General features: G+C 38.1%; 1 protein-coding gene across 3 annotated transcripts in view; it reads left to right on the top strand.

Moving 5' to 3' along the window:
• The window catches only part of LOC126183522 (C2 domain-containing protein 5), a 224,131-nt gene that overhangs the window by 146,244 nt on the left and 62,813 nt on the right, over positions 1 to 15,074 (top strand). For all 3 annotated transcript variants that reach the window (XM_049925581.1, XM_049925579.1, XM_049925580.1), the window contains 2 exons: positions 5,965 to 6,114; positions 13,960 to 14,309. In XM_049925581.1, coding sequence (XP_049781538.1) covers positions 5,965 to 6,114; positions 13,960 to 14,309 — 500 coding nt within the window. The remainder of the gene's footprint in view (positions 1 to 5,964; positions 6,115 to 13,959; positions 14,310 to 15,074) is intronic.

The raw sequence follows: 15,074 nt of genomic DNA, 5'->3' as shown, positions 1-15,074 counted from the left end.
GTCATTCTAATTCATATTTTACTCAGAATTAATGATTTTAGTTCTGCTTAGATTTAGTTTGAACTGGCTGCGTGTACCTAATACCGTAACGACAGAACTGCTGTTTATAAATAACGCTATCTTGGGACATTTATTGTAGATTCTCTGGCAGCTTTTTAAAAAAATTAAAAAAGTAGAAAAATTTCCGGGATTAAAATACGAATTTCTGGTATCTTCCAACCGGCTTACTGCTGTACAGTATTTAGCCCCATTGCATCATGTATCCTTCAAATTCTACAAAAAAAAAAAAAAAAAAAAAAAAAAAAAAAAAAAAAAAAAAAAAAAAAAAAAGTTTTAAAAGCATGTTATTAGCTCAGTAATATTATTAGCTGTTCTTTAAACTTCTTAAAAATAGACTTAAGAGCTAATGAAAAGTCACAACATTGATGAGGAAGGAAAATTGGAAATTCACAGAATCATTGAAACTGCTATCTAAATTGCTGTCCTGTAACATTATCCTTTCTATATTGTACTGATAATGTTGTTTTAAATCTTGGTGGTAGTTTTAAAAACACTGGTTCTGTCATTTATAAAATTTTTATTTGTAAAATTATACTTTTTTTTAAATTTAAGGGAAGTTACATATTTGGCTCTTTTATGTAAATTTGCCAAAGAGCTTCTGGAAATAAACAATGAGAATGATATCAAAACTGAGAAACCCAAAGACCCTATACACGTATGGACTCATAATACATTTATCATTACGTAATATGCAGTGAAAAGAGTATTTTAAGATCACCTTTTATTACCATAGCTGTGTCGCTCGCCAGTTGTGACTGAATGGACTGCAACAGTATTATGCTTATGCTTATAGAAGCACTTCAATATGAGTTGTATGAACAGTCTGGAATTTGGCTTTTTTATTTTTTAACAGAGTCGACAACTGTTTTGAAAACTTTTGTTTTGAATAATAACAATAACCTCACAGTTTGTCCCTTTAATACAGATTTAACTGAATTGAAACATCAAATTAAAAAAAAAATGACCCAAAACTAGAATTATTTTATTTGTTAATTTTATCACATTCTTCACCTACTAATCTGTAGTTTTGATATCTCAGTACTCACATTGCAGAGTGTTAAAGTGACCAGATGAAAACTAGGTGATTTTACTTCAGGGTTTGGCTAATGATTCAGTGTGATTATCAGAGAAATTTCCAGTGTGATGCTTAATCAATATTTCATACAAAAATTATATATTTTATGTTACTTTGTTGTTTAGCTCAAATTGACAAACCACTTTATTTCTCATTTGATTACAAATTATTTCAGCTTTAATTTCCCACTCAATAACATTATGTTTCCAATTACGGTTATTATAATGCAACAGAGATATTGTAGCATGGTGTCCAAAGTTTATTAATTTTGAATGTCATGTCCCTACTGTGATATCAAATGTAAACTTCAGGATTAACAATTGTCAGATTTAAAATACTGTTCTCCCATTCTGCTTTATTTCTATAAAAGAAAAGGAAGAGCAGTTAATGTTAAATGTCTCATCAGCATTGAAGTTATTGGAATAGAGGTTTTCTGTAAATGAGATGTAGATGTATCAGTGTAAGCAAATAATAGGATGAATCCTTCAGCATTACTATCAGTAATGTCTTCCTTGTCATTGCTACTACTGTATGAATGTTCCTTCACTGATGATATTTTATACAGGGTCATCTTAAAAAAAGTTGCTTATTCCGTGTACTATTCTAGCTGCAAGTTATAGTTTTGTGCTGTTATCTACCCGTGCTTAGTTCCACTCATAAGCTACTTATATCTTTTTATCGGCTTTTCAATTTTTTATAGCTTGTTAACATGTAGTTTATATGTTACAACAAGTTCCTATATTGAAATTGACAAGGAAGTTAAGTAAAATGCATACTTCTAAAAATTTGCATCACAAGTGAAGTATACTGATAAAACCTACATTTATACAGGTGTGTGCATTATTGTTTTTCCATATACCTGATTAAGTGCATGTGAAACGATTTAGGTACAACCCATGAAGCTTGAGGTTAGTGTAAGGAAAACCAGATTACTAGATCTGCAGATAAATCTCTCTTTTCTTACAAGAACTGTGGAAAGAATTTGGCCACCCTATATTTGACACATCAAACTGTATACAAAAGGCTCTTGTACTCTTTATGTTGTGAGCTGCCAGTGTTTAATTATTTCTTGTGAGCTGTCAGTGTTTAATTATTTCAGTCAGCAAGCTCTTAACACTTGTATCATAGTAAATACAAACTGGTTATGAATTTATAAGTCCAAACAGCTCTCAGTTGGTCCTAGATGTCCTTGAAGTGTTGCTATGAGGGCAAAGAGCAAATTCTCACCCTGGCACAAAAATGGTTCTAATGTAAATGAGACTTTGTTTTTGTTGTATTTGTACATTACCCAATAACACAACTAAAGTGTCTACTTAATCTATGGAATATATTTATTTATATGACTCTTTGATTTGAAATACACTAGACTCTTGCTAATCCGGCCCTCAGCAGTTGTAGCTTTTTTTACAGCTCAGAATCATGTCTTGTAAAAGGAAACACGTTATGCTAGACCTCAAGCAGATAATCAAAATTTTAGATAAGTTAAATCAAGGTTCTTCACAGAAAGCCATTGCTGCAGAGTTCAGCATTGGACGTGCAATTATTTATGACATCAAAAAGAAAGATGATGTTATTCCACAGTACTCAACACAAATAGATAGTGATTTGGGAAAACAGAAGGTTATGCGAAAGAGTGAGAATGAAGACCTGGACGTAGCTGTTAATAGATCGTTCACATAACAGCTCAGTAAGGGAATTACAGTCAGTGGCGTGATTATAAAGGAAAAAGCAGCTGCATTTAACATACAACTTGGTGGTAGTAACTTGTTTGCAACGAACGAAGGTTGGCTATCAAACTGGAAAAAACAACTTGGCATTCGGCGGCTGACAGCCACCAGGGAAAGTCGCTCAGCTAACGATAAGGATTCTGATGAGTTTGTAAGCAAGATATGGAAGGTAATAGAGGAAGAAGATTTAACTGCTGATGCCTTGTATAATGCTGATGAAACAGGACTCTTTTACAAGATGCTTCCTTCAAAAACATTAGCTGCCAAGAATGAGAAGGAAGCTCATGGTTACAAGCAACAGAAACAGTGCACAGCATTAATGGCATGTTGTAATGCAAATGGGAGTCATAAACTACCGCTTATGGTGATTGGAAAATCCCAACATCCATGTTGTTTTCAACACACTGACATAAATACTCTACCAGTGCAGTATTGCGCTCAGAAGAAAGCATGGATGGACAGACAAATATTCTCTCGGTGGTTACATGAAACGTTTGTACTAGCGGTGAGCAAAGAGCTAAAGAAGAAAAAGCTTCCACTGAAAGCTATCCTTATAACTGACAATGCTCCCAGTCATCCTTCAGATGTTTCTCTAAAGTCCGATGGTATACATGTACAAGCACTCTTTCTCTCACCCGACATCCCTAGTTCATTCCATGGACCAGGGAATTTTGGAATCAACTAAACGCCATTATCGACATTCACTTCTCATCTCCTTGCTAAACGAAAGTGAAAACGACTCTATTGAGACTGTGCTGAAGGCGTGGAAAGCAATTACCATATGTGATGTTGTTTTCCAAGCAGCCGAAGCATGGGATAAAGTGGAGAGCACTACCATAATGAAGAGCTGGAGAAAATTGTGGCCATCCGTTGTCGCCGAGTTGGATCCAGTAGTGAGTGACTGCGACGAGCAAGTCAGTTCAGAATTATCAATTACTTTGTTCAGTGACATGTTCCACAACCTTCCAGGAGGAGAAGAAATTGATGATGAAGATGTTACTAAGTGGCTGAATGAGGAAAACTGTGATACAAACCAAACTTCAACAGATGAAGAAATAATCAAAAGCATGCAAGAAAGTAATGATGAAAGTGATGAAGGAGAGGACACAGGAGGAGAGAGCATGAAGATTTCTCACACTGCTGGTGCTGAAGTTGCCGAGGTCTTCCTGGTGTACATTATGCAACAACCAGATACATGCAGTACCGATGTAATGCTTGTGAAGCAGTTGCGTGATAAAGCATTCTACCATCGCGTATCATTATTGCGACAGTTAAAAATTAGGGACATGTTTCATAGTGGGTGATACGACTTTATAATTATGTACAGTATACACTCAAGGACTAAGTTTTCTTTGAAAATTAATGTATTTTTGGATTTAATAAAGTATATCCTCTGTGTTTTAAAATTGTATCCTCCAGTTTAATAAAGTACAGTACATTATATACCCTATGTTTTCAAAATAAATAAAAAACAAAATAAATGAATAAAACAAATTTCAGACACTCAATAATTCGGCACTCCTGTTAATCTGGCACCCATATGTGCCAGTAATGGCCGGATTAGCGAGAGTCTAGTGTAGTCATATTATTTGTGTTTGGTTCAACTGAATAAACTGGAATTCTGTTTCATCATATAATTCATTGATTTGTACCAGTTGACACTAAAGGAAAATCACCCAAAGATGTCTAATAAGACTTATGAGTCTGTTTTTAATTTTCAACTGCCAAGACATGTGAAGTAAGTCATACTTGCTGCACTTCACATGAAATGATCTACAGCAAGAGGCTCGAAAATAGTAACTACAGATGAAAACACCAAGAAAGCACATAATATAGTACTGGATGATACATAATTGAAGGTATCAGAGATAGCTGATGCCACAGACAAGAAATTAGTATGATACATTTAAATGAGAAAACTTTGTGAAAGGCAGTTGTTACATTCGTTGAATTCCAACAAAAAGTAAATGCAGAAACAAATGTTTGGACCGTTTTGAAAAAGAACACAATTAATTGTGTTCTTCAGTTGGTTACCACGGATGAGACGCAAGTGCAGCATTTCACACCATACTTTAAACTGTAGTGAAAGCATGTGGTGGAAACCTGTGGCCTTGACCAGAGACAACAAAGTCAGTTACATCTAGAAGAAAGGTTATAGACAGTGCTTTTAGGGCAGCAAAAAATAAGTCTTCTTAATGATTATCTTATTAAGGTGCAAACAAATAACTGGGAAATACTACAAGATTCTTCTGGTCCAACAAAGTAGAAAATATTGCTGAAACCTCCATCATTTTATGAGTTTTGGCTTCCTCCGACTTTCGAGAATTTACACATGCAAAGAAATTTGTGGCTGGAAAACACATTGACTTAAATGAAGAGTTTAAGGGAACTGTAGATTAGTATTTTACTGATCTTGCATAGTTAACTTCAGGGATGAAATCTACTCACTGGAGAAACACTGGACAATGTACAGTGACCTGTAAGAGTTCAGTTTTGAAAAATAATTGCATTTTGACCAAAAAGTTTCTTCTCTTATGGGGTGAGAACTTTTCACTTTGAAATTATAGACTAGAGCATCAGGCTGAAGCACACTATTCATAACTGTCACTTAATACAAATAATCAGTTGCAAATATTTCTGTGAAAGTGAACTGACACTGCACAGGAAAGTATTGTGTGGTTGATTATTAACTTTTGTGACATTGCACTACTGATCCCTACATTTCTGAAGTGACAGTAGTGTTTGTGAGCCACATATTATAGAACAAATTAGCTTTATCAATTTTATTTAAAACAGAGTTAGTTCTTAAAGATTTTTGATATTAACAATTTTCAGATAAATTTGGTATAGACAGTGCTTTTAGGGCAGCAAAAAATAAGTCTTCTTAATGATTATCTTATTAAGGTGCAAACAAATAACAGGGAAATACTACAAGATTCTTCTGGTCAACAAAGTAGAAAATATTGCTGAAACCTCCATCATTTTATGAGATTTGGCATCCTGGATGCTGGCATCTTGGATGCTGAAATTACTGGAGTAAAATTAAATTAAAATAAGCAGTTTTAAACATATTAAGAGCTAAAAAGTTATATTTAATTTCAGGAAACAGTTTAACTGGCAGTGACCGTTCATCCAACATGGGATGTCATTTTCGTTCCTTACGACCAACAGTAAACCAAGATAATATGGAAATGTTGGAATATCCCTTTCTCACCATGAGAAAGTATGGTCCTGGTTTTATACAACATCTAGGTAAAAAAAAAATTGTGTAATATAGTTTGATGTCATATAATATCTTATCTTATCTTTCATTCTGAAAGGATAAAACAAATTTGGACACAAAGGAATGCCAACCATCAAAAGTGACATTGATTGATGTACCTCACATGGTCCTATTGGGCCCATACATGAATAATAATAGTAACAACTTTATACCAGTAATAGATTTTGAAATAAACTAGAAGTGTCAGTATTATATTAATGATTTCTAGATGAGGACCATCTGTATGCAGCTGAATAAGGACAATATTTGTTTTGCCAGACATGTACAAGGACAGTCCTAACCTAAAAATCATTAATATAATATTAATAGCAACTGAGGGTTCATAGAACAACACCGTTAAAGATGTTAGGACTGTCATTGTTTATTTCCTCCAAATCAGTTTGGTAGTAAATTAGCAATAATATAGTGGCAGGGGAAGAGAGCAAGCCCTCATTTACAGGGTGACAATTATTGAACTATATGAAAAGAAAATGTAAATTAGTTACAAACTACAGTGTGTACACACTTTATTCAATATGACTACAGGTATTCAGATTTAAATTATGACGTTTGATATGCCTGCCATCATTGGCGATCATCTGGCGCAGATAGATAACAAAATTCTGCATGACCCACTGAAGTGTCGGAAAATTGATGTTGTCAATGACCCTCTGAATGGCTGTTTGGGACAATTGTTGTACATCTTGTCTTTAATATAGCCCCACAAAAAGGAGTCGGACATGTTCAGATCAGGAGAATATGGCGGACAGTCAAGGCCCATGCCAGTGGCCTCTGGGTATTGCAGAGCCAGAATGTGGTCCCCAAAGTGCTCTTCCAGGACACTCTCCTGCTTCGATGAGGTTGAGTTCAGTCTTACATGAACCACGTCTTGTCAAAAGTAAGGTCACTTTGGATAATGGGGATGGAATTATCTTTCAGAATTTTCACATACCAATCAGTAGTCACTGTGCCATCAAGGAATATCACCCCGATTATTCTGTGACTGAGCATTGCACACCACACAGTCACCCATTGAGGGTGAAGAGACTTCTCCATCCCAAAATGCGAATTCTCAATCCTCCAAATGTGCCAATTTTGCTGATTGACGAACCCATCCAAATGAAAGTGGTCTTGGTCACTAAACCAAGCCATACTAATTCCCATCATGCCCTGCAGCTGACCATGCAGTTTGAATGTCCTAATGCAAACCATTCAGAAGTTAAGACGATTTTATTTCATATAGTTCAATAACTGTCACCCTGTATTATATATGTGAACATATGAATTCATCTTAAGCAAATTCTACAGAGGAAAATACTTAAATCTGTAGCCCAAAATAATGGATATAAGCCCTCCCTCATAAAAACCATAGTTGAAAAAAATCCAAAGTAGTCTTTAGCAATTACCATCACCATTATAAGCTAAGAAAGAAATGTCAAAATTCGTCAGTCTTGCATTATTTGGCAGAGTGTCATATAAACTCTCAAATCTTTTCAGACTACATAACATAAAAATATCCTTCTACACAGACAATAAACAACAGAGTAACTTCACAATAATAAATCCACTGGAGAGTGCCAACAAAAGTCTGCCATATACAAACTCACACGCTCCTGTTTGTGCTTCTGTATAGGACGAACAGGGAGAAGTTTTGTTATCCACTATAAAGAATATATGGATGCCCTTCAACTCAAAAACTTAAGTAAGTCCAGCTTCGCATCACACATTGCAAGAACACACTATTGGTGGTGTCTGTGATAATTTTTCTGTGCTACATATGGCTGACAAAGGGTTACAGATGGGTCTCCTTGAAGAATTGGAGATTTACAATTTTTTTATATTGTGACACCAAAACACTAAAAGGACAATAATAAGACATATTGATCCTGCTGCATAAATTGTATTACAGTCTCTTAGTCATATAATAACTATGGCATTCGACAACTCATCCACTCTACAATTATCTAGTAAATATATTACTCCATTTGTTTATCTTTTGTGTAACTTTTTAATCCATAATGCATTTATACTGCCAATATAAGAATACACTAACAGCTAGCAAGATTCATGCACATATATTATCGATACTTGTAAGTAAAACTTCCTGGCAGATTAAAACTGTGTGCCCGACCGAGACTCGAACTCGGGACCTTTGCCTTTCGTGGGCAAGTGCTCTACCAACTGAGCTACCGAAGCACGAGTCACGCCCAGGAGAGCTTCTGTAAAGTTTGGAAGGTAGGAGACGAGGTACTGGCACAAGTAAAGCTGTGAGTACCGGGCGTGAGTCGTGCTTCGGTAGCTCAGTTGGTAGAGCACTTGCCCGCGAATGGCAAAGGTCCCGAGTTCGAGTCTCGGTCGGGCACACAGTTTTAATCTGCCAGGAAGTTGCAGAGTGGAAATCTCATTCTGATACTTGTAAGTATTTATTCTCTAATACAATGCATCTCAGACCAAAGATCATGATGTAACAAAGTGTGATATATATAATATTCATATTCTGTTTATTGTATCAATGTTAACCTTCTATGAATAAGTGTAAAACCAAGTGCAGATAAATACTGTGTATATTTGTGTGTTGTACCTGTAATGCACATTATGGGGCAGGATTTGCTATAGATATTGATATGCAGTGCACTTTAAGTACCCAAAACCTAACAATCTTTCTGTTCCATCAACATTTCATTCCCAATAACTATATTTCCATCATTTTCGACATAACCATCATCACAATTTGTAGCTACACTTGGTCCATGATATAATGTTCCTGTAACACTGCCATCTGATGATGAGCTTGCAGTGACTTGAAACTAGTTAATGGGATGCAATAAATCATATAAAAAATCTAAGAAATTGACTAGTTGCATATTTATATCCAAATAAATCACCAGTACAGATGACACTATTCTAGCCGACTCTGGGTGCTCAACCGGGAAACCAGGGAGCTGAACTGTGGAAGAAACAAAACTCTACATGCAGTCAATTATATGGGGAGCAGAGAGTTCATACACTGTAGAGACTGGCACAAAGAAAGCAGAAATGTGACCAGCCTGAATGATTAAAATATTAGCATACAGAACCTAGAACATGGCATGTTGTAGAAACCTGGGCCGTGTAAGTACTGACTGGCCCAGTCTGTTGCCACCAGCAAGTAAGCTTGAGACTGGTGGGTCATCAGGTCTGCCCATACTACACTCCACATGTGCAATCCAAGATAGCTTTCTGCATTACTCTACCTCGAGACCCACACCAGCTTATCTATGTCTGTATGTATATATGTATGTTCACTTGCGAGGATACTAAATCCCCCCCTGGAAAGACCACTTATAACCGAAAATGGCTTGGTTTCTGTGGCAACCACTGTTTCAGAGTGGGAAAGGGTGTGAGATTCCCTGGCAGTAGTTCTACCATCAAAGTAGGCAATGATGATTCCGTGGCAACGATGGTTCAGCAGCAACAATGATTCAGCTGACTCCACTGGAATGGCAGAAGATTTTGGAGGCTATCAGAATGGCTGGTTTTCCCACATTGGCGGTGTGAAGACTCATCCATGGGTGAGTGAGCATAGGGGAGTTCAGGTTCCAAGTCCATGAGCTCAGCATCAGGAGCTGCAGGAGTGACTGCTGCTGGCACCCTATGCTGTGGGTAAGATTAGGATGGCGCATCTGCAGTGACAACAGCAATGGAATTCACATTGCTGCAATTGTTAGTCTCCTATATGGAAAATGCCACAACTGATCCTGTTTGTTGCCTGGCTTGTATGGAGATGCAAATCCAGTCGATTGCAGCCACAACTGATTTGAATGATTGTACAGCTGTTCCTTATCAATGTCCCCCACAAACAAATGCTGACATTTGTGGTCCACCAGTACATCTGGTAGTCATCCCTGCTGCTGGCTAAAAGACTGAGCTCAAACAGGACCCTTTCAGGAAAATGTGGTAGGCCGCGATGCTCCGGGGCATGTGAGTCGGAGTGCAACAAATCGTAGAGGCCCAATGGCTGGCACACATGCAACAGTTCCAGCAGACTACACCTGTTAATTGGCATTGTCTGGTTCGTGACCAGAAAGCTACACAATGTATTGTCACTGGACAATGCATCCATGGACTTCAGCATTTGGATCTTAAAAGTTAGTATGAATTGCTCAACTTTCAAGTTATAATCCAGGTGAAACGGGGCAGTAGTCAGATGCTGGATACCACTTCAAATGCAAAAAATCTGCACAATACTATGGCACAAATTGCCAGCCATTATTGGATACAAGCATCCATGGGAGCCCTTGATAGCAGAAATGACTGACAACATGTGAATAGTTGCTGTCAGTGTTGCGGAGGATAGTTTGGCTACATATGGGATGTTGGATAGTACATGTGTTATTGACAACCACATGCTTCCCAAAAAAGGACCAGACAAGACAACATGCACCACATCCCAAGGGTGCTTCAGGACTGGCCAAGGGGACAACTGATGGCAGCGTAGTCTGGTTCTGTGCACAGGCCGACCAAACATGCACAACATGTTCAGTATGACCATCAATCACCAACCAGCAGACGTGGTGCCACGCCACTGCCTTTATATAGAACTTACGCCAGTGCTACGTGTGCAGCAGCTGGAGTATGCTGGCATGCAAATTCGGAGAGGTGACTACTCAACAGCTTTGCTGCCCTGTTGCAAGCATGAGGACCCTGTAGACAACTTTGAATCAAGCTGATAGTAGGAAAAATGTATGCCATGCCAAATCTTCTCCCGACAGAGTGTGCTCAGGCCATTCTGTCTGGACTGTTGAGATGATTTTCTGGAAAAGCAGATTGATGTACTATTAACAATAAATAAATAAGTAAGTATCCAGTAATGTCTGCTGTGATGTGTTGTCCAACACAAAACTGAGAATGTCCTCTCAATCGAACTCCCAGTTGGGTCCCATATGCAACTGAAAAAGTATGTCTGCATTAGCATGCTGGGCAATGGTACAGTAACGAATGTCGTAGAAATAATTACTGAGAAATAGTGCCCATCTCTGCAATCAACAGGCCATCCCATCTGGTAGCTTAGAACAAAGGCTGAATAATGTAATCAGTGGCTTGAGGTCAGTGATGAATAGCAACATTGCTCCATACAAAAAATATGAAAATTTTCAATCTAAAAAATGATAGCAAGCACCCCTTTTTCCACCTGTGAATAGTTAACCTGTAGATGACAATATTACAACAAAGCCATTGTACAGCAAGAAATGTACTGCCCTTTAATTTCAGGAACTTCTTTTCTGGATTATAATGTTAATACTATGATAACAGGTTCTTTCTCTTTGTTATGGATATTATCAATAATTTATCTATATGTAATTAGAGCTGTCATTCATTACACCAAGTGAAAGGTTTGTACAAACCATTCTGCATTTCCTTACTGTTGTTCAGTGACAGCCCTTTCTTCTAGACAATTACACCATCAGCAGACAATGTGATAATGCTACTGCCCATATCAGATAAATCGTTTATGTATATCGAGAGCATTAGTGATCCTATTATGCTTTTTTGCATGCACCAGATGTTACTTGTATTTTTGTTGAAAATTTATTGTCCAGGTTTTTCTGGTAAAAAAAAATACATTGAGCCAATTGCATATCTGTGAAAATACTCTGCATGACTGCATCTTTATTATTATTTGACAGCTGTTTCCGAATCTGGTGGCTGTAGATACATCTTGTTATTAATTGAAGTCCACTAACCTGTGTTACTCTTGTCTATATGAATTCATAATCAGGTTAATTTTGGACCTCACTAGATGTAATGTTTCTCCTGGTTCCTATACACACTTCATCCTTCTGGAGCATAATTTATGTTTCCAGTCTATGTCCAATGTGTTGTTGATAAGTTCTTTATTCTCTACTTCCAGTTTCAATTGGTGACAACTGCTGTCTAGGAGACACTTGGGTTTTGAAACTTCACAGCAAGTGCTCCGCTAGCTAACAACTAATATTTTAACATTCTTACTCTCTGCATTTTCTGTCATCTCTGTTGTAGTAATGGTTTTAGTTGATGGTGTGTTTACTACTGGGATCTCAGAATTTGTCTAAAATGCATTCCACACCTACTTTTCTATCTGAGTGTCTGTTCCTGATATGTAGTGCAAACCTAACCTATCTGTGGTTCCTTTACAAGTCTCCAACTTGTTTTGTAGACTGAGGAATCTACAGTTGAGTTCATCACAGAACCAACAGTGCCTGATTTTGACCTTCCACACAAATTCATACCTGAGGACTGCAACCAGTCCTCTGCATGATGTTGCAAATTGACAGCTGTGCTGAGATACCACAGGTGAAGCTAACTGTCTTCACCACTTCCATCAGTCTCTGGAAGAACTGAGAATGGCCTCAGGTCCCAGACAACAGATTACATTGGTGACTACATGAGTAATGTATGAGCTGATTGCAACCCTCACTCTCAATTCCTCCTGGGGTGACCTTTTGTACCTCATGGACTATCCCCCCTGGGCCACACACTGAGGGCCCTTTGAATTTTTTGCCACACCACACTACAGGACCCATCTTGCGCTTCATATTTGAACTGACTACAACTAACAGCTCCTTCTTTCCTCACTCTGGCTGGCCAGATATCGGCAGAAGAGAGCCAGTGGTTCGAGGGGGAGAGGCAAGCACCACTAACCTTGGGGTAACCTTTGTGCCATGTGCCACCTACTGTCTTTCCAATAAAACAGATCCAGATCTGGACACAACTTGCCAGCTACCATCAAGTTATTACTGGGTGACAGGCTAGGGCTGTCTGCTGACCACATTGGCAACAGGATTAGCTTGCAAGTGGTGCAGGAGACCACTCTGTCATGCCATCACTGATTAATTTGCAACAACTGTGAATGCTGGTTGCCACATGCCAACACAGCTCCTGGCTTTGTGGCATCACAGTGTGTCCAAGTTCATGATAGTATTAAAAAGCCATCTGGATTCCTCCAACCTGTGCACCATCTCCTTCCCCTCAGCAGGTTTTCTGAATTGAGCAGCTGAGAATGTTCTCTGCAGAATTTTCTTTTTCATGGCCTTAGCCTCATCATGTTCCTGAGTTCTGGTTCATCATTTACCTCCACCCCTTCTCCAGATGCCACCTCAGACAACTGACTGCTCCTCCGTAACCCCCTCCCTCTCCCTCCCTGCCTGCCTCAGGCTTTCTGTAATACTTGTGTGCTCAACCTTGACTTATTAATTTTAACTTTTCCTTTTTTATTCTTTCTTCTGTTCGGGATCTCCATCTTCACTTGTTACCTTCCTTTATCAGCATTTCTACTAGCAGTTCCCTTCTCTGCTTCTCACTCTCACATATAGCTGCCAGCCAGCTACCACCTGTCTTGCACACACATACAGTTTCCACACTACTGCAATATTTCCCAATTCTCTCTCCAGTTGTTCTGTGTCCTCACCCAACACCCGTACCATTTCACAATACCCACTACCCACCCCAGTCAGACTGCAGCATCAGGAGGCAACAGAAGAGGGAGAGGGAGAGAGAGAGAGAGAGAGAGAGAGAGAGAGAGAGAGAGAGAGCGCGTGTGTGTATGGGAGGGGGGGGGGGGGTTGGCATGGGCGTGCGTATGCGTGCTTGCATATACGTGTTTGTGTGAGTGTACGCCCATGTCCACTGCTCAACGCATTTCCTATTTGGTTAACACTTATTTATAGTTGTATTAATATTCAGTTTTGATTTCCAATCATCAGTGCTTTATTTTCAGCATTTTAGTTTCCTAAGAAGTAAATCTATTGTGCTGAATTTACATTTGTTTGCTTACAGTTTTGCTTATAATGGTATCCCATCTATAAAATATTTTGCAGGAGGAACGATAAGTGCAAGATCAGTAAAGCTTTTGGAGAGAATCACTAACCTGGATGAGCCAGAGAGTAGAGACTCATGGTGGACAGAACTTAGAATGGAAGTGCGATCTCATGCAAGAGCTATTGGCTGCAATGTTGTGCTTGGTTACTCAGAGCACACAAGCATTTGTGATGATGTGTGTGTACTCAGTGCCTCTGGGACAGCAGCTTTCATACAGATGGATTCTGGAGAGAGTTCTACACAGCACCCCATAAGCAGGCATCACCTACAAACAAAAGAACTGATGACTACATCACTTGATCGTACAGATTTTGAGAAGGATAAACCTGTCAGTTCTGTACCACTTTCGGTAAACCCATATGATGATTATCTCTAGTCCTATGCATATGAACTTAAATCCAAATAAATAATATAATTTACTATAATTATGAGGCCAAGTTAAAAAGTTATTAGCCGAACAGAGAGAAAGAGAGAGAGAGAGAGAGAGAGAGAGAGAGAGACTGTGACTGTGACTGTTTTGGTGTAAAAATCTGCCCTTATTTTGGGATATAGTTGCCCTTCAGGTTAATGCATGTCATCCAGTACTTTTAGAATGAGTTGACTTCATCCTTGATATACAATTCTGGGAGACCCACAAAACACTATTTCCCATGAATTGCTTTAGATGTAACAATAGAAGGAAATTAAATGATGTCAAATCTACTATGTAGATTATATGTTGTGACAATTTGCATTTTAAATCCCTCAATTTTCCCATTCTCAAAATACATTATTTTTATCTGACGGAAGATTATTTTTTCTTTGCAATCCCAATTTAAGTGCAGTTGGTTTGAAAGACTTGTGTAAATTTAATCAGTTAATGTTTCACCCTTTCAGAGCTTATCAATAACAATGACCCCTTTTGCATCCCAGAAAAAGACTGGCTGTTACATTTCCAGTAGATGAATTGAATTTTCATGTGCACCACCAGTTTCTACAAACTGTGTTAATTGCTGTTTTGCTTCTAGTGTGAGGTGGTGGACACACATCTCATTCACAGCAAATTAGTTGGATTATTTTTAAAATGGTCAAAGATTTCTCATAGATAATTCTTCTAATAAAATGTACCACATTC

The sequence above is a fragment of the Schistocerca cancellata genome, chromosome 4 (assembly GCF_023864275.1).
Source record: "Schistocerca cancellata isolate TAMUIC-IGC-003103 chromosome 4, iqSchCanc2.1, whole genome shotgun sequence".
Taxonomy (NCBI): Eukaryota; Metazoa; Arthropoda; class Insecta; order Orthoptera; family Acrididae; genus Schistocerca; species Schistocerca cancellata.
This window is presented reverse-complemented; position numbering and strand designations above follow the sequence as displayed.